This window comes from Centropristis striata, chromosome 16 (assembly GCF_030273125.1).
Source record: "Centropristis striata isolate RG_2023a ecotype Rhode Island chromosome 16, C.striata_1.0, whole genome shotgun sequence".
Taxonomy (NCBI): domain Eukaryota; kingdom Metazoa; phylum Chordata; class Actinopteri; order Perciformes; family Serranidae; genus Centropristis; species Centropristis striata.
Genome location: NC_081532.1, coordinates 3811328 through 3836508, shown reverse-complemented (window position 1 = coordinate 3836508; position 25181 = coordinate 3811328). Strand labels below are relative to the sequence as shown.

Here is a 25181-nt window from a genome sequence, read left to right as displayed (position 1 = left end):
AGACAAATGTACAAAATAGATAAATTAATAGGTGCAAGCAGCGATGAACTGGCCCGAACAGAGTGTAACTGCAAATGATTTGTTTCTTACCAAGATAAAAAAAACTTTAGATTTAGAAGTGTTAAGATAATTTATCTTGTTTTAAGAGTTAATTTCTTATTTTAAGTGTTCAACATGCTTATTTCTAGATTTAACAATCTTAATTTAAGAAATCTTGTCAAGTGAAATTATCTGCAAGATCATTTCCCTCAGATTTAGTGTTTTTATCTTGTTTTTAGACACACCTTTTTTGCAATGCAGAAAGGCACAAATGAATGTAGGTAAGAGGAAATAAAATAAAAACAAAACATGTAAGGGGATAGACGTGTCGGGTTGATCTTTCCTCTTGGCTGAGGAAAGTGTGTTTGCTGTAATCCACAGGGAGCTGGCAGTGAGGCTTAAAGTGCTCTGCAGCTGGACTTGGTCTACTTTACCTGCTTATCTGGTCTAAGCCGCGGCTAGTGGCCCGACGCTAACTTTCAACACAGAGACACACATGGCTCAAGGCCTGTAATACCATGGACCGGCCCAGTACAGTGGTGGCATTCAGGGTCAGGGTAGTGTACATAATGTACATACCAAGGTTAGTTTTAATTTGATTTTAGAGTGAGTTTGATAGGTTTAATTAGTTTTTATTTTTTGGAAAATGCTTAGTTTTAGTTTATTTTTTATTAGTTTTAGGGTTAGTTTTTTGTAATGGGGTATTTGTTGGGTGCCATATTCAAAAAGGTCACAATAAATGTTTCCTTTATTTCCTTTGTCTGATCCATCTCAGCCCCAATAAGTTTATTAATTCACAAAACCAGATAGATGAAATAGATTTCATATCAACCAAAAAGGTTTACGTATGAAAAAAGTTGACAAAGACGAAAACTAAGAACATTTTCACTATAATTTTAGTTAGTTTTGTAACCACAAAATACAGTTTCAGTACAGTTTATTCAATTCTAGTATTCGTTATTTTATAAGTTTTCGTTAACTATAATAACCTATTGTACATACAAATACGCAAAAAAAAAAGAAAAAGACTGTAACTTAGCTTTAACAACTCAGATCTGATCAAAAGCCTGCACAGTGAGATTCCATTGGTGTTTCAGCTAAAAAGGCACGAACACTGCAATCATTTGTTCTATCAGGTTTTTAAAAGCAGAAGTGCAAATTGTGGCCGGTCATTGGAACTTCCCCACTGCAGGATTAAATATCTACTATTCACGGAGTTCCTCTTTAAACATTAAGCCTTTACAAAGAACTCACAGGCTGGTTAAATGACAGGGAAATCAGGCTGATGGTGTTGGTTTGATGTGTAAAGGTTATGGGATCCTCATCTCTGCAAGTTCAGACAACACCCAATAAAATGGGTTGTTGGTGTAACTGGTTAGTTTCCTTTTGTTTAAACTCTAAGAAAGAACAAGTTCCAGTTGTTTGGATACATACAAATTATGTAGATTTCAGTAAAGGTGTATTTATTCTCCACAAAATATTTCCCTTATGTTGCACTGTACATATTGCACTGTATCTGTATCAAGGTTATTATAGTTAACAAAAACCGACGAAATAACGAAAAACATTTTCGTTAACTGAAATAAAAATAAAAACGAGAGTTTTTATAAAAGCGATAACTAACAAACTGTATTTTGTGCTTACAAAACTAACAAAAACTAACTATAATTATAGTGAAAATGTCCTTCGTTTTCGTCTTTGTCAACTTTTTTCATCCGTAAACCTTTTTGGTTGATGTTAAATCTATTTCATATATCTGGTTTTATGACTTAATAAACTTATTGGGGCTGAGATGGATCAGACAAAGGAAATAAAGGAAACATTTATTGTGACTTTTTTAAATCTGGCACCCAACAAATACCCCATTACAAAAAAACTAAAACTAAACTAAAACTAAGCATTTTCCAAAAAAATTAAAAATAATTAAAATGACCAAACTCACTCAAAAAACGAATTAAAACTAACTGAATTCGAAAACAAAAAATCACAACGAAATTAAAAGTAAAACTAATGAAAAATCCCAAACTATTATAACCTTGGTCTGTATTTTCTTATGCTGCAGAGTCTTTCTAAATGTAATTTATCAGGCAAATATGTTCCCTTGTTGTTCCCTTGTGTTTTCTTAAGTTTCGATGCATTGTGCTTTTTTTTGCCAATTTAACAAAGTGTAAAATTAAGAGAACAGCAGGAGAAGGCAGAGATGGTGAGAAAGATGGAGGAGGGGGGGTCGGTGGGGGCGGCAAATCACAAAAGCTGCAGGTGCAGCGTTATCAAAAGAAATGCTGGAAATAACTTCCACTATGGGTGGCCTTGGACGAACAAAGCAGTGGAAAAAAAAGTGTGGAACATTCAATGGCCTTTCTAAGGAGGAGCCAGTAATATTAAACCTGGACCCCTCCTCTTCTGACCCCCCATCTGTGGTGAATAACACAAGGCACAAATAGTCCAGAATCTCCACTGGAGATATTTTTGATTTAGTGACTGCAGAGATATGCCACTTCTATGAACAGCTGTGATGTGATGTGCTCACATTTTTCTGTGAGGAGTGGAGTTCTGCATTCCATAAATACATTAGTGGAAACTGTGCTGAACAAGAAAGTTATCTGGAATCACAAGAAGCTGCCACAGAGAGATCAATATCTGAAACCCTTCACCAGTTATTAAAAACACAACATGCAATATGAGCTTATTGAGGTGTCCAGAAAATGCTATAGCACGATTTGTAACCATTTAAAACAGGGGTCTCAAACTCACAGCTGGAGGCAGTATCAAAATGAGCAAAAAAAAGACATAAAATTACAAAAAAAGACACAAAATTACCACAAAAAAAGACACAAAATGACCAAAAAAAGGACACAAAATGACCAAAAGAAGACAAAAAATTACAAAAAAAGACACAAAATGACAAACAAAAGTCACAAAATGACCAAAAAATACACAGAATTACAAAAAAAGACACACAATTATTTAAAAAAGACACAAAATGACCCAAAAAAGACAAAATGACCAAAAAAAGGACACAAAATGACCAAAAAAGACACAAAATTACTAAAAAAAAAAGACACAAAATGACCAAAAAGACACAAAAGTACAAAAAAGAGATACACAATTATTAAAAAAAGACACAAAATTACCAAAAAAAGAGACAAAATTATTAAAAAAGACACACAATTATTAAAAAAAGAGACAAAATTACCAAAAAAAGGAAATAAAGGGACCTTCCACACACAACACGGTAAAGTGCCATTCATATAAAACTCACATTAAACTTTCATATCAAGGTGGGGGCCCACAAAATATCACCACGAAGGCCACAATTGGCCCGCAGGCCGCGAGTTTGAGATCCATGCTTTAAAAGAACAAAATATTATCACGCTTTTGTCCGAACAAACAGAGATACTGGATAAAAAAGAAAAAGGAAGTGAGCTTTCTTTAGAAAAGCTACAGGAAAACAAAGTGAGAAGTGTGTGAGACAAACAGTGTCTGGGAGAGACAGAATGGGAACAAACAAACAAATCATCGGCACTTCCAACATCACATCATCACAGGGAGATTTCTCTTCTCAACTCATACTGGAGTTGGTTTGTTTGTGAATAAATGAAACCTGCTTTAGCCCCTTTACAAATTCTATTGCAACAAAAGTGAAAAATTAATTGGTTTCCTAAAATAAAATAAAAACATGCATACAAGCAAATCCTTGAACAAAATTATCTTTTTGAAAAACTCACATTCCAGTGTTTTTAATGATGCGTCCCTGGTCCATCTTCTGTCCGATGCCATGAACCACAAAGACAATGTGCGTAGTCTGAGGGGGTCGGTCCTCAGGGGAGGCCTCCTCTACGTAGCCCCGATGGAGCCGTGTCCCACTGCTGGAGGCTGGAGGAGGACAGAGGATATATGGAATATATGAATATATATATATATAGAATATAATCAAATATAGCTCTCTGCTTGGGATATTTGTACAATAAGAAAGGCTAAATATTTCTTCATTTTTACAGTTTTTGCTGTACTGTATGGCTAAATACACTAGGGCTGCAACAACGAATCGATAAAATTAATAAAACTTGATTATTACAAGTGTTGGCAACGAATTTCATTATCGATTCATTATGTCTCGCGATTATTACGCCACTCAATAAGTCGCGGAGATGTTTGCTTATAAAAAAAAAAGTTGAGTTGAGCGCGAGGCAGAGCAAAACAGAGCACAAACAAAAAAGGAAAGACCATCGGAGAGACGGAAAGAAGGGAAGAGCAGACGGAGTAACTTTGCTCTCGGAGGCAGTAAGACCTCAGTCATCCAAGGTGTTTATTCTGTTTTAACGTGAGGAAGGTAACGTCCCTCCAGCAGCTCTTCTGCTGCTGCTGTTTACTCGTTATCCAGCTTGACAAGCATGACAAGCTAGCATTAGCTTGTTAATAACAGCAGTAAAGCAGGGCTGGTATAGTTTGACTAAAGACAAGTTTTTATTCACTCTCCTCTTTTGGCCCATTCATTTTTCTGAATGAATGAATCTGTTGTCATGTTTACATTCTGTGCTTTGTCCCATATCGGTTAGTGTTGACAAATATATTTGTATGTGTTGTTCTTTTTAATTTCATTCAAGTTATTTTATAGCACTTGGTCATCTTAAGCCGTGTTTAAATGTGTATAAATGAACTTAACTTACTACAATGATGGTAATCATTGCAATGCAAAGTGTCTCAACAAAGGGAGTAAGAGAGAATGAGTGAGTGTGTGTGTGTCTGAGTGTGAGAGTTTGAGTGTGTGCGTCTCTCAACCTTGGGGTCCTGACCTCAATTGGGGTCGCAAGATGATTTCTGGGGGTCGCCAAATCATTTTGGCAAAAATATAAATGCACAAAATGAATATTAAATGACATAATTTCAAACAGGGAGGTGTTTTAGTTGTTGTCTGCTTTATTATTTGTCCAAAATTCGTCGTATCAACTGAGTTTGTATAATCTGAACTCTGAGATTCTGTTCAGTGAGCGCAGTGGGGAAAAAAAAAAAATGGCGTGTTGTTGCTCTACCGCAGCTGCAGTTTGTTAGCAGCTAGCTATAACTGATGCTGGAAAAATGTAGCGATGGCTGCAAAGAAAAGCTCCAGACTGGATCAGCAGCAGCAGCAGCAGCAGGGGTCCCAAGGTCTAAAGTAAAACTGAATGCGACTCAAAAAGGTTGAGAACTACTGTTGTAGAGAACAACTTCTAACGTTCAAACTAATCCTGTTAAGTTTTTTGCACTATCAGTTCTGTTTTTGGAATAAAGGGTTGGAAATGAATGCTTTTTTTGTATTTAAAAAAAAAATCTGATTATATAATCGACAGATTAATCGATTACTAAAATAATCGTTAGTTGCAGCCCTAAAATACACACATTTCCACTGTGTTCTGTCTATAAATATCTAAGAGATTGTGTTTAGGTAACGTGTTCTGAATCCAAAGAGGCCAGTAGGCGAGACATAAAGCCCTAGTGCGACTGTGGCCCAGAACTGTGTGCCAGGCAGCATGGTAACGTGCCTGCTGAGCTGAGTGTGTGTCCTTATTTAGAATCTATAGTCTAGTCCAGTCACGTGCCCTGTTCTCTGATAGGAGCCAATGGCGTTTGCTGCTGTCTGGATAGCACTAAGGAGATTTCCCATCACTGAGCATTTGTGTGTCAGGGGAGATTGACATGACCGGTGGTGACTCCTCCTCTTGTTATCTGGAGCTGGAGATGAGAATGCCCAGTAGAGCCGGGACACTGGAGATCAGATTAGACTCATCCATACAGATCAAACATCAGACACGGGGTCAAACTGCAAGTTGCTGTATTTTCAGCTACGCTCGGGCCATTTGATCCAACCTGCAGTAGCCCTGACAATAACAGATGGACGCTGTGTGATTTTCTGGGCTAATCCAGTTAAGAGACTGAACTGTACCCAGCACGTCACACACTACAAACTGTTGAATAATGGCACATGGCAGCACACTGGAGATAGTTTATCATGCAGATAGTAGATCATGTAGATCTGCATTATATGGGCAGAGAAGTGGGAACAGATGTGGGCTTAGTGAAGGAAGCAGTAAAGGTTCAAACCACTGTAGCCCTATGAACAGCAATGTTGGATCTTTCTCCTGCATTATATTCTGAATAAAAACGTTTACATATTGGAGCATATTGTACAGAGCTGCAACAATTATTTGATGAATCGATCAATAATCGATTATTAAATTAATTGTCATCTATTTTGATAATCAAATAATTTGTTTGAGGAGTTTTTTAAAGACAAGAAGTCCAAATTCTCTGATTTCAGCTTCTTCAATGAGAATATTTCTGGTTTCTTGGTTCCTTTATGACAATAAACTGAATATCTCTTTGGTTTGTGGACAAAACAAGAGATTTGAGGACGTCATCTTGTGGTTTGGGAAACACTGATTGATATTTTTATACATTTTATTGACCAAACAACTAATCGTTTAAATAATCGACAGATTACTCGATAATGAAAACAATTGTTAGTTGCCGCCAAAATACACACAGAATTAAACATTTTATGTCTCAATTTATTTAATTTCTTCTAATTCTAATGATTATTGTTTACATTAAATGAAGACCTAAAATTCAGTGTCTCAAAAAATGTAATATTACAAAAGACCAGTTTTAAAAAGTATGTTTAATATGGGAATGTTGGCCTCTGAACAGTATGTCATCTATATGACTCAATACTTGGTCGGGGCTGTTTGACTTGAACTACTGGAAATAGACTTTTCCATGTATTAAGATGCACCTGTATTACTACAATTTTAAAAATATATGGATGACAGACCCAGGAATGGATATATAGTACATTGATGAAAGAGTATTAAAGATTTTTAAGGAACCATGTTTAGTTGCATTTTTTTGAAATATGAAAATGTCTATTTTTTTCCCCCACTTTCTCGTAAATCTGCGACTTTTTCACGCAGATTTGCCACTTTAAATCTCTTAAATCTGCGACTTTTTTTCTTGTAGATTTGCCACTTTAATCTAGTTAATTTTCAACTTTTTTTCAAAATATTACCTCTAATTTGCTGATTGGCTGGAAGAAATCCATGTGGTTCTATGACCTCACAGAGAGACATGGGGACCCCATTTTGGATATCCACTGAAGTTACCAAAATATGGTTCCTCACTCTATAAAGGGTTAAGTACTACTACAAGTATAAACCCACATGCACAGTTTCTCCACCTTATTGTGTGAAAAGATAATGAGAGTATGGACATTACAGACCTTTGGAGAAGCCCAGTTTCTGGGTGACGGTGCGTGCGATCTTGGAGGTGGTGGCATCGCTGTAGAGGTAGACCTCATCCACGCTGTGCCAGTCCACATGGGTCCGACTCAGCTTCAGACTGTGTATGGCTGTAGGGAGGGGCAGTGAGAGCGGAGTGAGTGAATGAATGGACAGAGGAAAGAGGACAGCATTGGTACACAGTGTGGGAAATTGGGTGAAGAGAAGGAAAAAAATGAGGGAACGGGGGGAAGAAGGAAAAAAGGTCCACCAACACAAAAGATTATAATTACGATTTTCCACATGGGAACAGAGGGAGAGACATTGGAGACATTGTAAGAATTCCACCAAGTTGTGATCATCTTAAATGCGATACGAAAAAGCAAATCTAGGATCGATCTAGTCACACGGCTCAATCAAATGCAGTCTGGAGCATTGATCTGCAGCAGGAAAGAAAAACACATCAAACTATCACACACCATGATTGCATATTTCAGCTCTTGCTTGTCTGTCATCAGACTGAAGATACTTTATGTGCCGGTATCTTAATTCCTTTCACTCTTAGTTCAATTTCTTGTTGCTTCAAAGTGCAGCGACTCTGGAAAGTAAGAGCAGAGGTATGTATGGCTATAGGGAGGAGACGTCATTAGCTACAGAAGCTAAGAGCGATAAATGAAACTGGTTGACTTGAGAGAGTTATTTATGTCTCTGCAGCATGTCCTTTAAGTGTCCTGTGCAGTCAAGTTCGTCTGGATGAAATTGGTGGAAGACTTTGGCGTTGATCCAGTGCACAGTCACGACTCTTTGTGCTGCTCTGAACCAATCTGGGGATTAAAACCCTTAAGAACGGGGTAAAGTACTCGGAGAAATAAAGTGCCCCGGATTACTTTTCTAATAAACAATATGGTGCCACCAACAGCGTTAAATTAAATTCTAGAGAGTATATTATCCCTATATGCCACAGTGCTTCTAGAAGCACAGTTAACCCTTAACAAGGCACTCATTGAAATACTTGCAAATTCCAAATTTCAACCCTAGAGAATATTGGAGGATATTACATACAGCCAGAATGTGGACTGTGGAATGTGTAAAAAAAATACATACGGACCCGGGGGAGGGGGGTAATATTTTGAGAAAAAAAGTTTACGAGATTAAAGTGGCAAATCTACGAGAAAAAAATGTGCAGATTTATGTGATTTAAAGTGGCAAATATGCGCGAAAAAAGTCAGATTTACGAGAAAAAAGCTACTTTTTCTCGTAAATCTGCAACTTTTTTCGCACCGATTTGCCACTTTAAATCTCTTAAATCTGCGACTTTTTTTCTTGTAAATTCGCCACTTTAATCTCGTAAATTTGCATCTTTTTCCAGGTTTGTATTTTTATTCATACTTGGCCCTAATATGCATGTCATAGTCAAGTTCTCCTCGTACAAGTCATTGAAGAATAACTCAATGACTGTTTCTTGCAGATTTTTTCCCTAAATTTTTCATTTTTACATTGGAGGTCCAGGTCAATAAAGTTAATATTATTATATTATTATCATACTGATTGGTCAGATGTCATGGTGTCACTGTCTGTGACGTAGCCTGATCTTTGCTGATTAGCTGGAAGAAATCCATGTGGTTCTACAACCAAACAGAGAGACATGGGGACCACATTTAGATATCCACTGAAGTTACCAAATATAGTTCTTCGCCTGATAAAGGGTTAAAACCTCCATAGAGGAGTGGAAACATCTTTGGTGCCAGCTCTATATAGAATTAGTAAATAAGACATATGTAAAGGAGTTCATAAATCTGTCTCTCTTTCCACTTTCATTGTAAATTAATAAAACAAGATGAATACTGTATATAAAGAGAGCCTATGTGTGTGTGAGTCACATGGTGGAGTGAGGCATCTGTTCACTGGCAGGCTAATTTCTTCATTGGACAAGCATGACTGGAGAGTAATGTGAGGCCAAGCTGTTACTGCACCTTAGCTTTTCACTCTGAGGGCAACCAGTGTGAAAAGGAATGGCTGCCTCGAAATGTGAAGGACAAGCAGGGTCTGGAACAAGAGTTTGCCACAAGTAACACAAGTGTTTGAGTAAAGCATGGGTCTCAAACTCGCGGCCCGCGGGCCAATTGCGGCCCTCGTGATGATATTTTGTGTCTTTTTCTTTGGTCATTTTGTTTCTTTTTTTAAGTAATTTAGTTTTTTTCTGTCCTTTTGTGTCTTTTTTGGGTCATTTTGTGTCTTTTTTAAATAGTTTTGTGTCTTTTTTTTTTTTTTAGTAATTTAGTGTTTTTTCAGTAATTCTGTGTCTTTTGGTCGTTTTTTGTCTTTTTGGTCATTTTGTGTCTTTTTTTAAGTAATTTTGTGTATTTTTTTGGTAATTTGTCTTTTTTAAGTAATTTAGGTTTTTTCTGTCATTTTGTGTCTTTTTTTTTGTAATGTTGTGTCTTTTTTTGGTCATTTTGATACTGCCTTCAGCAGCCCCCAGGTAATTTGAGTTTGAGACCCCTGGAGTAAAGGGTACTAGTTAAAATTGGAATTACAAAAAGGAAGGACATTGTTTTTTCATCACCAGGCAACACAATAAAGCTCATGTTCTGAGGAACTTGAGGTGAGAGATACAGTTTCCATTTATCTTTTCAGATCCTCCAGTGAAACCACTCAACAGCAGAGCAAACATATGCTTAACCTCTAACACCACCATCACCACCAGCACCACCAGCACCACACAGAATATTACCAAACCACTCTATGACAGCAGCAACAAAGGGGAATAAACAACGCTTCCAAGAAAAGAATAGGGATGGGAATTGATAAGATGTTTTAAAACCATTTAGCATGTCGCATTAGGTTTTTCCGCCCTGACTTAAAATGACAAGAAACATGGTTTCTTTCTTTGTGAAATGCAGCCAGGCTTTTGGCCGTTTCTTTCTCCCGCCATGACTTCTTGTTGTTGCGGTTTCCAGCAGCGCCTCTTTTGTCATTGTTTTGCAGTGTGCAACTGTCACAAAAACATGCTGGCACTGATAAAAGGAACTGTAAAGCTTGGAGGCCTGTGATTCCGACCAATTTGTAACTGGTTTGTCGATTCCCATCCCTAGAAAAGCATCTTTCACCATCTGGTGTGGCTTCATCTCAAACAGTTTAGAGTGGCCTCCTTTCCTCATCCACCTCAAGGACTTATAAGTGAGGGCAAAGGAGAAAAGGACGTGGCAGCTGCATTGAGACCTATAAACTGTTAAAGCATTGGTCAAGCCACCACAGACTGTTGAGCTTTATTTGTACCAAGTCCAGTGTAAAACAGGAGGCATCAGCACAGCCACACAGAAACTACAATGTGTTGACCTTTTCCAGTTAGCTGGCTTTATCAATACACAATATTATTATAATTAATGGGACTTCCAAGTGAAAATGAAGCCAGTGAGATGAAGTGATGCTGAGGGGTTGTACAAGGACGCTTCCTGTTTTACAATGAAAGGCAATGCATTGTGAAAGGAAGGGAAAGGCCGGCGGGGGATCAAGTCGTACAGAGGAGCTGGCGGTCAACCAAGAAAGGTTAAAGAGTTTAGTGAGGGAGTTCTCTAACACGCTGCTCTGGCAGATGACTAAGGGACTCTGGACGAGCTTTAAGAAGAAAGGGATGACGGGAAGAGAATGTTGAGTGGGGGTGAACTGGGTCAACTGTTGAAGTTAAACAGCAACAAGGGAATTGAGTAAGAGAGAATTGGGAAATATGCAGGAAGCATAATGTAGGGAGGGGAAGGCTTCTCGTACTACTCATCTCATGAACACTGAGCTGTGATGCTGGTCTGGTGGTGTGATATTTGTGGCAATATATCAGTTACAACTGTTTCTTGGCTGTAGCATAACAAACATATCAGCTTTATTTCCTTCATAAGGTTTCTCAGCTCTTGTAGAGAAGGTCAAGTTGGTATATTAGTGTCATCTTAAAAGTACTGTGTGAAGCAATTTACATGTATTAGTTGCTTTGTATTGACAATGTGCAAATTAATTTTAATGTAATAAATAGCAGCCTCTGGGTTGATTTTTTTTTTCTATCACTTGTTAATTGTTGGCTTTGAAATGGAGTCCACCAACGTCAACAATTGGCTGGCACAGAGTCTAAGACAAAGACCAGGTAAGAACACACACAAAAAAGTTTTATCTAGCGAAGCCTATCCGGCCAAATGTGAATGTGACATAAAAACTAATGGTCAACATTAGTTGGGCATTGGTTTCATGGAGTGACCTTTGTTAAGTTTTGGGGATCAGAACTGACCATGAGCTTGCTTTTTTATTTTAATGCCCGACTGATATTTCATTTGGCCGATATTATTGGTCTGAAATTGGCATCACATGACATATCTGTGAAAGTGATTTAGAAATGCTGACTGCAGTTCATGTAATGGCCACCAGTGCCATAAACAACAAAATTCCACATAGTATCTTTAATGTAATGTTAGTGTACTACATGCAGTACAGTAATACGTTAACCCAGATGGTGTGGCATGCAGATATGAGATGAGGACACAGACCCAGAGACCTCTCTGTTGATCCTTGTTGTTGAGGGTCAAAAGACCCAGAACTAGGACAGTGATGGACCTCTATCAGGGTGACTCCACACAACATGTTAGGGGGCTATAGTAAAGGGCCACAATGGCTCCTCTGTTGAGCTCATCACTTGTGTTTGGCTCTCAACAGAGAGCTTTGTTCATCGCTCTTAGAGCGAGAGCGGCGGTTCATTAAGGACGGTGATACTGCCAGAAGGGATGAGAGAAAGAAAGCAATGAGAGAGAAAGTGGGAGACTGGGCCGGAGAGATAGAAAGGACCAAAGAAGGGTGGCTTTTTTGAGGACCAGCTTATTTATTTCACATCCACTGGTTTAAGGGGCCTTGCCCTAGTAGCTGAGTGAACCATGTTGTCTACTCACTACCCCAGCTAGTAGATGAGAGACAGATACAAAGGTTTCCTTAAAAAAGCAGCAGTAGTACCAAACTCTGGGTCACAGAACAAAGGGAGAAGTTCTAGCAACTAGGCCCAGTTAAGGCTGCAATGGAGAACTGGGAGAGCAGCCTGAATCCATTTTAATACAACCGTTTCTAACTGAGCCTAGGTCTAGTTCTAAATACCAGATTGAACAGGTCTGACCCACAACAGAAAGGAAAATCTAGTTCCATGAGGACCTAGGATCGACTAGGAGAGAGGACACAAGCTAGCAGATCTAATACAGCAGAGGTTAAAAAAAAAAAGAACATATCATTTTACAGTACCTTGGCAGCGTTTGCGCTTGTGACATGTAGTTTTAGCACTCGTCTGATATCCACTCCATTTGAACAGAAAAGGGAGGTAGAAAGGGGGCAGGTGGGAGAGAACTAACAACCAACAGAGAGTGAGTAATGGGCATCACGCCGGTGTCAGTCACACAGGCTACCGCTGTCATCACTCTAGAACGGGCCAATCTATCAAGTAGCGCTGCTATCAGGTTACCACTTCAAGGCCCTGGACACTGAGCCTGTAATGGTTACTGGCAGAGCCCGGCGTGTGCAGGTAGATATCATAAAAAATAACCTCAAACAAGCCTGACATAGCTCACAATGCAGCGCTGCTTGACATATGCCCAAAATGACTGTGGTAGCATCTGTTTTACACAAATGTCTTCTGTCTTCATAGTAAGAACTAAACATACCATGAACTATTAATTCAAAAACTTTTGTGAATGTGTAAAATGCTTAAAAAAAGGCAGTATCAATGAAAAACATTTGCCTGTTAGATATAGCAGATGGAAGCCCCTTTTCCACACATGACATGAGGTAAAAACAATAAAAATAACATTGTATGTTAAGTTGCACAGCGACCACAAATAAATGAACATTTTAAATCTTTTGCAAAGAACTGAAACACACACAAAAAAACAACCATAAAAGATCCAAACAGCATCTGGCAGTAGTAATGTTTCAATTTGATAAATAAAAAGTGATATCAACATATACTATATTTTGCATATTAGTGTTTAACAGGACTGATGTTGAATTTCACTCAAAGATGAAAGAACATAGAGACTCCAAACATACAAAGAGATCTTTAAGAGTAAAATGTTATTCTAAGTTGGAGCTGGACAAATGAAAAAGAATGATATGCAATGTTGTTCAATACAATCTTTCAGTAGAAATAATAATGGGTGAACTGTAGCGTTTTTTTAAAACTGACAAGTGTTTCCAATTTTATCTTTCTAGCCAAACAAATATGTTTTCTATGATCTTGAGAACACACAAAGCAACGCTTACAAATATTAACACTAATGGATGGAGATTAAAGATCAATTATTTTTTATGTGTCATGGGTATTGGAAATTGTTTGTTGCATTAAAAAAAAGTGCCAACTGATTGTCCTACAATGAATAAATATCAGTTTAAATCGAGCTTACAGCAGCTCTGTGTTCATTAGTTCACTGAATCAGTTGTAATTGGATGTCCTCATGTGACATTTAAAAAGACCTTAATCTACATTTGTTAATCAAATCAGCAATGTCTACACGACTCGCATCTGACTAAATCCTTCATGCCGTGATAACGCAGACATCAGACTTGCAAATGTCAGCAGTGTCTCCCTCAGCAGAGGTGAAAGGCTGAGAAGGAGAAGGAGGAGGAGGAGGAGGAGGAGGAGGAGGAGAGATGTGCTGAGTGCACAGGAAGTTTGTTTGCTGTAAAAGCTATCAGTAAAGTCCATTTGGACATTACAGCACTGATGGATCAATCCATATATAGGTGCTCCCTAATGACTGGAATATCTGCTGGGTGCAGAATCCTTTTATGGGAGTAATGAGGAGAAATTAATTTGTGTGGTAGTTTGTAGTGCGAGACTGTTGTCACCTGATTATCTCAAACCTACAGTAGTGTTCAAAATAATAGCAGTCCATTGTGACTAACCAGATTAATCCAGGTTTTTAGTATATTTTTTATTGCTACATGGCAAACAAGGTACCAGTAGGTGCAGTAGATTCTCAGAAAACCAACAAGACCCAGCATTGGTGATATGCAGCTCTTAAGGCTGTGCAATTGGGCAAATAGTTGAAAGGGGCGTGTTCAAAAAAATAGCAGTGTTTGCTGTTGACTTTACAAACACAAAACTATTTTGTATTTAGCAATCCTGTGAATCATTAAACTAATATTTAGTTGTATGACCACAGTTGTTTTTAATAACTGCTTCACATCTGTGTGGATGGAGTCAACCAACTTGTGGCACCTTTCAGGTGTTATTCCACATTCCACAATTCATTTCATTTCTTGGTTTTGCTTCAGAAACAGCATTTTTGATGTCACCCCACAAGTTCTCAACTGGATTAAGGTCCGGGGATTGGGCTGGCCACTCCATAACATCAATGTTGTTGGTTTGGAACCAAGATTTTGCTGGTTTACTGGTGTGTTTGGGGTCATTGTCTTGTTGAAACAACCATTTTAAGGGCACGTCCTCTTCAGCATAAGGCAAGATGACCTCTTCAAGTATTCTGACATATCAAACTGATCCATGAACCCTGGTATGTGATAAATAGGCCCAACACCACCATGCTTCACTGTCTTCACTGTGTACTGTGGCTTGAATTCAGAGTTTGGGGCTCGTCTCACAAACTGTCAGGACCCAAAAAGAACAATTTTACTCTCATCAGTCCACAAAATGTTCCTCCATTTCTCTTTAGGCCAGTTGATGTGTTCTTTGGCAGATTGTAACCTCTTCTGCACATGCCTTTTTTTTTTTAACAGAGGGACTTTGCGGGGGATTCTTGTAAATAGATTAGCTTCACACAGACGTCTTCTAACTGTCACAGCACTAACAGGTAACTCCAGACTGTCTGTGATCATCCTGGAGCTGATCATTGGCTCAGCCTTTACCATTTTGATTATTCTTCCATCCATTTTGATGGTTGTCTTCCGTTTTCTGCCACGTGTCTCTGGTTTTGCTCTCCATTTTAAAGCTTTGGAGATCATTTTAGCTGAACAGCCTATAATTGTTTGCACCTCTTTATAAGTTTCCCCCTCTCCAATCAACTTTTTAATCAAAGTACGCTGTTCTTCTGAACAATGACTTGAACGACCCATTTTCCTCAGGCTTTCAAAGAGAAATGCATGTTCAACAAGTGCTGGCTTCATCCTTAAATAGAGGCCACCTGATTCACACCTGCTTCTTCACAAAATTGACGACCTGACTGATTGAATGCTCAACTAATTGTCCAATTGCACAGCTTTAAGAGTGTGCATATCACAAATGCTGGGTCTTGTTGGTTTTCTGAGAATCTACTGCACCTACTGGTACCTTGATTGCCATGTTGCAATAAAAATATACTAAAAACCTGGATTAATCTGGTTAGTCACATTGGACTGCTATTATTTCGAACACTACTGTAATTCTCAAATGACGACCAACTCTAACTGATTCCCAACAATAAATTAATAAATATACAAGACATTTTTAAAATCCCAAGAGCTTGTTACTAGATGAGAAATTTCCGGTTCTTTTAAACACGTGTCTGTCATCAATCATGCAGTGTGTTCCCAGCTTCGTGTGCTGGTTCAATAAACATGCAGCCCAATATTTAGCGTACACAAACAAACCTGTGGGCTCTTCCTACCTCAAACATATCAAAAGTATTATGCTGACAGATGACCCTGTGCCCAGCCCACGGCTTTATTTTTCCTTTGACGTCTGAGAGACAAGGACACACCCTGTAGTTTCCACCACGGGCTTCCTGCTACAAACACACAGATGTTAATCTCAAAGTGAATGGATTGGATTCTCTCCTTATTAAACATTCTCCCTCCCATTTGTCTTAGGTGTCAATTTTTTGCATATTAGTTTAACAGAACTGATGTTGAATTTCACTCAAAGATGAAAGAACATAGAGACTCCGAACATACAAAGAGATCTTTCAGAGTAAAATGTTATTCTAAGCTGGAGCTGGAACAGATGAAAAAAGAATGATATGCAATGTTGTTCAATACAATCTTTCAGTAGAAATAATAATGGGTGAACTGTAGTGTTTATTAAAACTGACAAGCGTTTCCAATTTTATCTTTCTAGACAAACAAATATGTTTTTTATGATCTTGAAAACACACAAAGCAAATATTAACACTAATGGATGGAGATTAAAGACAAATTAGTTTTAATGTGTCATGGGTATTGGAAATAGTTTGTTGCATTAAAAAAAACAATAAACTGCTAATCCAACTGATTGTCCTACAATTAATAAACATCAGTTCAAATCAAGCTTACCCTCATATATACACCATCCCATTAGTCTTTGTTTTTATGGTTCATATTTCATATGCACTTCTACAAATAACAATTTGTGGCTTGGTTAATAACATTAGCACCATTAGGCTAAGGAAAACAATCTGCAGATCAGAGTTGACCAATATGATTAAAAAATATTAAAGGACAATTTATAAAATCCATGGACTGTAATGCCCTCGTGGCCAGTTAGTTTCCTCTGCACTCACACATCATGAGGGAACAGGACATGCAGGCACTTTTTGTACCTAGCGGTAGTCCTGCCCACATTATGATGTTGTGCCTGTATAGCACGCCACCATATGTTTTCTGCTTTACTAACCTTTAGTCTCAGCTAGATACTCAGACACGAGGAGAAAGAGAGGAGAAGAGAGCAGAGATAGGGAGGAGGAGAGATAGCAGGGTGTACTGCAGTAATGTCAGAGTGAAGCTCCCTGGCTTTATGGTCCATTTATCAATTGTAATGCAGTTCAAGGTAGCCCGCTTATGGCTCCAAGTGCTTTAGATTATTAGCTCCGAGATGAAATGCTCTACTGTAAAGGCTCCCTGTAATAAAGCCCGAAACAAGGGGAATTAACAGGATCTATCACTCACTATGCTTTCACACTCGGCTAAATATAGGAGTGGAAAACAATCTGCCAACAAAAGGCAGCAGGAGGGTTTTAAACAGATGCTCGCAGATTTAAGTCCCTTGCATTAAAGGGGAATGATAATAACATGTAATAATACAGCACTCAGTGGGTTTTAATAACATATAATGTATTACGGTATGCATTCATTTCTCTCTTTATGATATGATGAGTGGGACTATAGTGCATTATTCACCCATGCAGTAATACAGGTCACCCACTGGAGAAGCTAAAGTCATATGATCTGTGTGTTGTGCAATGACAGGACCTTTAGGTGTCACAACCTTCCTCTTTATTACACACCTGGCATGTACATAATCTGTCTATGAGCCCTCTGTCCTCTCTGACTGTTTATATAGATTAGGGCTGGGCGATATATCGGTTAAAAAAAAAAATCCATATATTTTTAAATGTGATATGGAATTAGACCATATCTCATATATCGATATAGTTCATTTTTTTCTTTCTTTATATATAAATTCTGCCCTTACTGCCTTACTAGGGTTTGTCATATCTAGTTGTTTTGTAATGTTTGTTATTCTTTTCTCATATAAATATATTTGTTTCAGAAAAAGATTGGCCTATTTTATTTCATAGGCTATTTTTATTTCAGATATTTTTATTTAAAAAAAAGGTTTTCCTGTTGTTATCCAGTATTTATGTTCACTTAAATAAACAGTTCCAATAAAACTACTTGTGACATGTCATATTTGACTTTGACTGAACATTTGCTCTCACTTTGCAATAAAAATATTGGGATATATATCGTATACATCGATATTCAGCCTAAATATATCGGGATATGAATTTTGGTCCATATCGCCCAGCCCTAACGGTCAGCTCCTTTAAATCAGGACTAAAAACACTATTGTTTACTGCAGCATACTCTTAACTTTAACACTTATCTGCTCTACTCTACTGCCCTTACTTTTTATCTACGCAATGTTTGACTTGTGCTTTTTATTATTTTATCTATTTTCTTATCCTGCTGAATCTTATTTTATCTTATTTGTATTTTTATTTCCATTTCCCTGTTTTAATAGACTGTTTTTACTGTTTTCAATTGTGTCTTGCTGTTTTTAATGTGTATGTAAAGCACTTTGAATTACCTTGTGTTGAATTGTGCTATACAAATAAACTTGCCTTGCCTAATATAGATCATACAGATCTACTAGATCTATCTAATACGACTGTTTGTGGACCAGTAGTGACTTTCAAGTTTTGATCCAAAACTTCAATGATAGAGTTGAGAACATAGCCAGCAGCAGCTATGAGTGCATAACATAAAAGCACCGATGCAGGCGAGGCTGACCGACCTGCTGTAGTCACTTTCTTCTGCTCTGTTGTGGTCTTTATTTATAGGCCTTCATTTATTGTGACTAGGGGGAAGTGACAGTGTCCTAACATGTCTCATACAGTTCAGTGTGCTAGACGCAAGGCAAGCAACAAAAAAAAGAAAGAGGGACTTTGTGTGACTAATGGCAATTTTAGCATCATTATGAAGTTATTATCCAAATATAATCAATCTCGGTTACGGGAAATAAGGGTAATTTGACGATTAACCGCCTTGGATGATTCAGGCTTTCGATTTAAAGTTGTGCATAAAGAGAGGATTATCTTAGTCGTGTCTTGATGTCAGTCACACATATTTGCTCCGTTTTTTTTCATGATGCAGACTAAACATTTCTCACAGTTGCTGCATCTTTGTCTCTCTGCTTCGCTCTATTTATCTGACACATTCATACACCCACACATTCATCACCGGCGAAGGTCCTGGAGATCTGGCTGCCTTAAGGAGCCTGCTGAATCAAAGGACCTCTTTCTTATTGCCCTTCACAGCTATCGCCTGCTACGTTTGGCCTGAGTCAGAGAGACGTGCCAGAATGTAAAAGCAGCACCTGCTTTGCATTGGTAGCATGACGTGACAAAACCTACACTCACATGAATGGAAGCACCTGCTCCATTCATGTCTTTTCCACTGTGTATCGATACTACAGCAGGCAGCGCTGTCACATAATTCACTATTTATGACTCGCAATGCTTTTCTTCTGGTTTTATGGGTAAAATGATGACTTTACATTTTAATGGAATTTACTGCTAATAACACCTGTGACAGCATTTCATCTCACTCCCCTAACACAGCACTATGTAGGTGTTTTTTACAAGAGACTGCCTGCCTGTCTGCAATAAAAAATACTGCAGGGTTGGTGAATGCACCAGTAAAATACTGAGCAATAATGTGTTTTTTCTACCCGAAACCACACTCTGACTCTATCACAACATTCACTCTCAAATCTAGTTATAATCAACTTATCAGCTGTGTGTATTTATTCAGACTTTAGCTACCAGAATGGATGCTTCAGTGCTGTGTTGTTTAAAAGATTTTTTCCAGATTTAGAGGCCTCTGCCACACATTGCTAAAAAAAAAAAAAATGTACAGCATTATGCTTATTCTTCTGCCCTCTCCCTGCCCGTTCTCTCACCGTCTTTGCTGTCGACGGTCTTCACCACCAAATCAGTCTCGAAGGTGTCCTGCATTTGTTGCCCGCGAAAATGGTTCAGGTGCTCGTGTTCGATGAGGTCGCTCTCCTCTTCCTCCAACGGGAGCCAGGTGCCATCAATAAACCACTGGCCCCTCATGACTGGAATATGGTCTTGTTCTGTAGGACAGACATCGATTTAGATGCAAAAGAAATGCATTAACTGTATGGAAGGACATTTTGGAGCCAGTTGTCTAGGGTGATTACGTATTCTGTGGTTAAATATGATAACCAATAACTCTGCCTTTCACTGTAACTGTTTTTAATGTTTTTGCATGTGTTTTGTCTGTGCTGTTGTGTGTTTTCCCTGTACTCTCGACATCATTGTAAATGAAGGGTTGCCCTCAGTGATTCCTCGAGAATATAAATAAAGGATAAATGAAATGAAAAATGAAATATTTACCTAACAGAAGTCATTTTACATTCTGCTCTTTAGAGTGTGGGTGCAGGCTAGGTGGTGTACACTTCTGCTAAAGGTTTCACCCGATCCTATAAATCTAAAACGCTGAAACATGCAGCAATGTGTCTGCAAAGGCAGCAAAGAGGAAGTCTGCAAGTTAGTAAACATAGACGTACAATGTGCTTGATTTAAAATGATTTACAATACTCAGTGTTTAGTAACAGGGGTGCATCACTTTGCTTTTCATCTATTTTGGATGCAGAAACTGATTTTTTTCAATACTCAACAAGTCTGTCTAATCCAGGAGGGCCAAGTCTCAGTGGCTCATGCTGCGAGGCCACTTTTGATTACAGTCTTGACTGACATTATTAACTGACTCTCTGGTGGTGAATAAGATTAAAAAGGCAGGTTTGACTGTAGGCATAGTTTGCAGAACGTCAGAGCCCTTTATGTAGAGTGAGACTGCTCAACTGGACAAATATAAAAGCACGAGTGTAATCTTATTTACAGACAGGGAGGCCAAACTTGATCGAGCCAAGATAGACGCACAAGAAGAACATACTGATAGTAGATACTATTCACTCATTTGTTAAGGTGGTTCCTGTCTGGTCAGAGAAGATAAGTCTGTGTACTTTACATGACATGATGTTTCAAAGTCCCATAAAGTGAACTTTTTACTCTATTAGAACATATTAGGGTTGTCAAAAGTATCGATACTAAAAAAAGTATCGATACAAAAAAAACGTTGTATCTGGATACGATACTCATTTTCAAAAGTATCGATACCTAGCCAAGGAACGAACACTTAAGTTAAGTTATTTTTTTATCAAGCTTGTCTAATATTGTGCACAGCATACATCTCAAAATATTGTTCTAATTGTTATTGTTTATTGTATTTATTTATTTTTTGCACTACCTCAAACCTGAAGCTTGTTATCATAGCTGCAGTAACTGTTTTTTATTATAAATATTTAACCTGTGGTTCTGTTCATTGTTACATGTTGCATTTTTCTTGTTAATAAAAATATTTCTGTTAAATTTTGGGGTCTTTGTTTTTATCCTTGTGGTATCGAAAATGGTATCGAGTATCGAATATTTTCCTGAGTATCGGTATCGAGTTGAAAATTTTAGTATCGTGATAACCCTAGAACATATAGCTATTATTTCACCTTGTAAAGCATTTGTGCTTTGTATTTTTATGTATTACAGTATAAAAACATTCCCTCCTCTCCATTATGTGAACTGGCTTCTCTCTTCCCAACTTTTTTTTTAAAAATAATCTCCTTTTGCCTTAGTTTCCATCTCAAATGTAGTGCATCCGGGTGTTAAATGTTAACATGACACTGTGTTTGCAGTGGTATAGGCCAGGCTGAAAAGGCACAGTGAGGATCTGAGCTGACTACAAAAGAGTGTACATTCACAGCGTGAACACTGAGGGAAATAACTGCTTCATTAAATGTCACTTGGTGTTAACCTTCAAAAGCACCAGCTACCCATGAGCCCTTTCACTGAGGTCAGGTTTGCCAAGCCTCTATAGTGACCGCCTTCATTTGTTCCCTGCCTTTTCCTGGAAATATCCATGAATTAGTTAGCACAGATCAGCTGAGTCCAATAGGCTGACTTCCTGGGCTGTTTAGATGCTCCCAGAGAACAAGGCCAAGTAATTACTTAGCCGGTGAAAGAACTGCAAAACAATGCAGCAACTAACTACAGTGAATGGATAATCAAATGCTAGTTTGTGTCTTTTAAAGGGAGCAGGGAGGGATGTTGCAGTCTCTGAATGAGCAGCAGACTTGTGAGTGGCTGTGGGTCATTAATCTGCATGCTGTCAGCCATTATACTGCAGAATAGTCTACAAAACAAAGCTGTGAAGACTACCAACATATGCACTGCGTTTAATGTCTTTAACATGTAATCTTGCGTCTGTTTATTTTATTATTTATTTGTTTCATTCTTTTCCATTTAATTATTCTTCTATTTTATTTTTTTTATATATTATTTACTTCTATTTTATTTTTTGCATTGTTTATCTTTCTGTAACTCGTTTCTTCTTCTTTGTAACTGTGCATTGCATTGCTGTTTGAGATATATATATACTCTGCAGAATATAAAGTGTATATGAGGTGTAGGTGCACAACAATTAGTGCATACGCAATCAGTTTCTTTTAGACCTGCCACTTAGAATAAAATATGACTGATGCAAAGCAAAAACATGATTTTATAGTGTCTGATTTGTGTTTTTATGATACTCACGCATCCAGTAAACAGGACTGCACTCCTTCTCTTTAATGTCCACCTCATAGAGACCTCCCCGGACACAAACAGGATCAACGTTGATTTCAATACTATCAGGGTCTCTCTCCTCCGAGGACACGGTGGATGTGTCCAGGGACCCCCGGCCTCCGTGCACACTGCTGGTCCTGGTCTCCACCGGGACAGCCCCGTTCAGTCCTCTGCTCTCCACGCCGTTATTACCGCACTCCTCCTCCTGCTCCTCTCCACCGCTGACCTGGGAGCTTGCTGCACCAGGGTTCAGCTCACAGTATTTCCGATACATGCGTTCAATGTTCAGCGAGTCATGCCCCACGAAGGGCTTCCAAGTTTTCTTGTCCTCCTTGTAGAACCAGCGCACCTCCTCCGGACCGAGCTCCGTGACCACCTCGCTGAAGCGGTGCCTGGAGCTGTTGGACCGGGACCTCTTCCTCCTCTCGAACAACGGACCCGCGTTGTTCCCGTCATTGTCGCTGTAGTCCAGGGAGCTGCTGTCCAGGAAGGACCCCGGGGAGCTCAGGTCGAACAGCAAGGCGTCCTGCCTGGAGTGGAGGAGCGGCAGGTGTCCGTCCAGTCCCGCCTGGACCGAGGACATGGTGTCGTCCATGGGACTCATGTCGGGATAGCAGGAAAACACATCCTTCCCCAGATCCCACTCTTTGTTGTTGTTAGCAGCGTCGGCGCTGAGCGGAGAGCCTTTATTACTGTCGGAGCCCAAAGATGAGCTCAATGTGGAGGTTTTGGTCGTAATGTTGAAACTGCTCATAACTAGATAGAAGAAGAAGAAGAAGATGATTACTTTATTAATCCCACAATGGGGAAATTCAACCTCTGCATTTAACCCATCCTTTTTTTTTTTTTCCTGTCAGTACCGGGATTCGAACCAGTAAATCTCCAGTTACAAGCCCGATTCCTAACCTCTAGGCCACGGACCTGAGCCGTTATCACTTTATTAAACTGCTATATTAAACTACCTGAGCGACCAGCCTCCCCACCTCCCCGTCCAACACTTCACGGTAACGAGGCTCCCGCCGTTACTTGGCAACAGCTACGACACAATTCCATATCGAGGCAGTGTTACAATTAAAATAGTAGTGAAATAAAATAACAGAATAGGCTCCCACCGTTTTTTTCCTGAATGTCCCGCAGCTACATCAGCTTCGTTAGCATGCTAGCTAGCTAAGCTAACGAAGCCGGTTGCTTTATAGCAAGTCTGCAACGTTGCAACCGGAAAACCTGTTCAGCCGTTTTCTCCTCCTCTTAACTGGTGTAAACCGTCTGTTAGACCACTTTCCTGTCACGGAGCCGCTTTAGTCCAGCTTGTGAGGCGTAACGCTGCAGCCATGATACTTTCTGTGTGTGTTCCGGTCTCTGTGGAATTTCAGATTCATTCGTTGTCCAAACAAATCTTGCATAGAGACAACGCAGTTGTGTGCGCGTGTACGGCTTGACAGCTGACGCATAGATCACAGGACTGCATCGGGAGCGCGCACGTAGAAACTGCGCGAACATGACGACATCTCCTCTGTTCATAAGATGCATTGTTGCTTATTGAGCACTAGATGGAGACAAACACCCATTATTGGGGACCAGACTTTATTTAACCCTTTGGAGTTTTGGGCTATTTTCTCAGTTTTTTTAATACAAATGTAAAATAATTTGGTAACACTTTACAATAACCATCGTTTATAAATGGTAAACAGATAGTTTATTAATGTTTAATCATCATTAATAAACTGTATATAGGCCATTTAGAATGGTAAATACATAATTTATTGATATTTAACTAACCAAATCATTTATAAATGGTTAATAGATGGAATATTAATGTAAGTTTATAGTTACTTACCATTAACAAACATTCAATTATAATTATTAGTTTATTAATAGTTTTAGTTGCACTCATTATAACATTTTTAACGCCATTTAAGTATGTTAATGATTTTGAAATGATGCATATACCTTTAAGAAATTGGTTTAAAAACATTTAACGATTAAATATGTATAGCACTTTGTAATTGGTTAATAATTGGTCTATAAACCATCTATAAACATTACTTAGTTGGTTATTGTAAAGTGTTACCAATAATTCTTCCACTTAAAAACCATTTACCATGCAGTCTTGGTATCATTTTTTTCAGCACAACCTCACCTATATGACCTGATAATTATTTATTCATTTTGACTTACTGGATTAACATTTTAGCCCCAAAAAGAAACTAAAGTCTAATTTAGAATTTTTTTTTTTTTACTTTCAAAACACAATGATGCTCAATGAAGAATTTTAAGTGTTGCAAATGTGAACACATGTTGAAAATATTACATAAAAGAGGTAAAATGAATACCTGCTAGTTCTATATTTTTAGACTAAATATATTTGACCTTATTTCCGGTTGTACTTGGCTTATCATCATCAAACAAAACTATCACAGAGTTATAAGCCTGAAACTTTTGAGGGAAGTTGACAACAGGGCTCAACATTGCTTTGTTTTTACGTCGTGACATCATGAAGAAGTAATCCGCTGGTGCTTTCATGGACTCCAGAGGAACACTTAAAACATGTAGTCAGGCGGCTTGGGACCATATTTATAAAGGGGACATGTCTGACAAAAGCACCAAATTTTTTCCACAGGCTCTCTATCACTATAGGTTTCAATTTTTGGTAGGAGCCACTTCATCAAGATTGTGGATCGGCGATGGCAGCCATATAAAGTCTATGAGAAACAATATATCTTCCAAGCCACTCAGGAGGTCAATCTTGGTGTCAAAA

The 25181-nt window shown here is 38.5% G+C and overlaps 1 protein-coding gene across 1 annotated transcript in view; it reads right to left on the bottom strand.

Moving 5' to 3' along the window:
* The window catches only part of ddhd1a (DDHD domain containing 1a), a 40598-nt gene extending 16680 nt beyond the window's left edge, over window positions 1-23918 (bottom strand). Inside the window, exons 1-5 of the mRNA XM_059352676.1 lie at window positions 23536-23918; window positions 22394-23179; window positions 19684-19860; window positions 7295-7423; window positions 3768-3915 (exon numbers count right to left, since the gene is read on the bottom strand). Coding sequence (XP_059208659.1) covers window positions 3768-3915; window positions 7295-7423; window positions 19684-19860; window positions 22394-23177 — 1238 coding nt within the window. The 5' untranslated portion in view covers window positions 23178-23179; window positions 23536-23918. The remainder of the gene's footprint in view (window positions 1-3767; window positions 3916-7294; window positions 7424-19683; window positions 19861-22393; window positions 23180-23535) is intronic.
* Between the last annotated feature and the right edge of the window lie 1263 nt (window positions 23919-25181).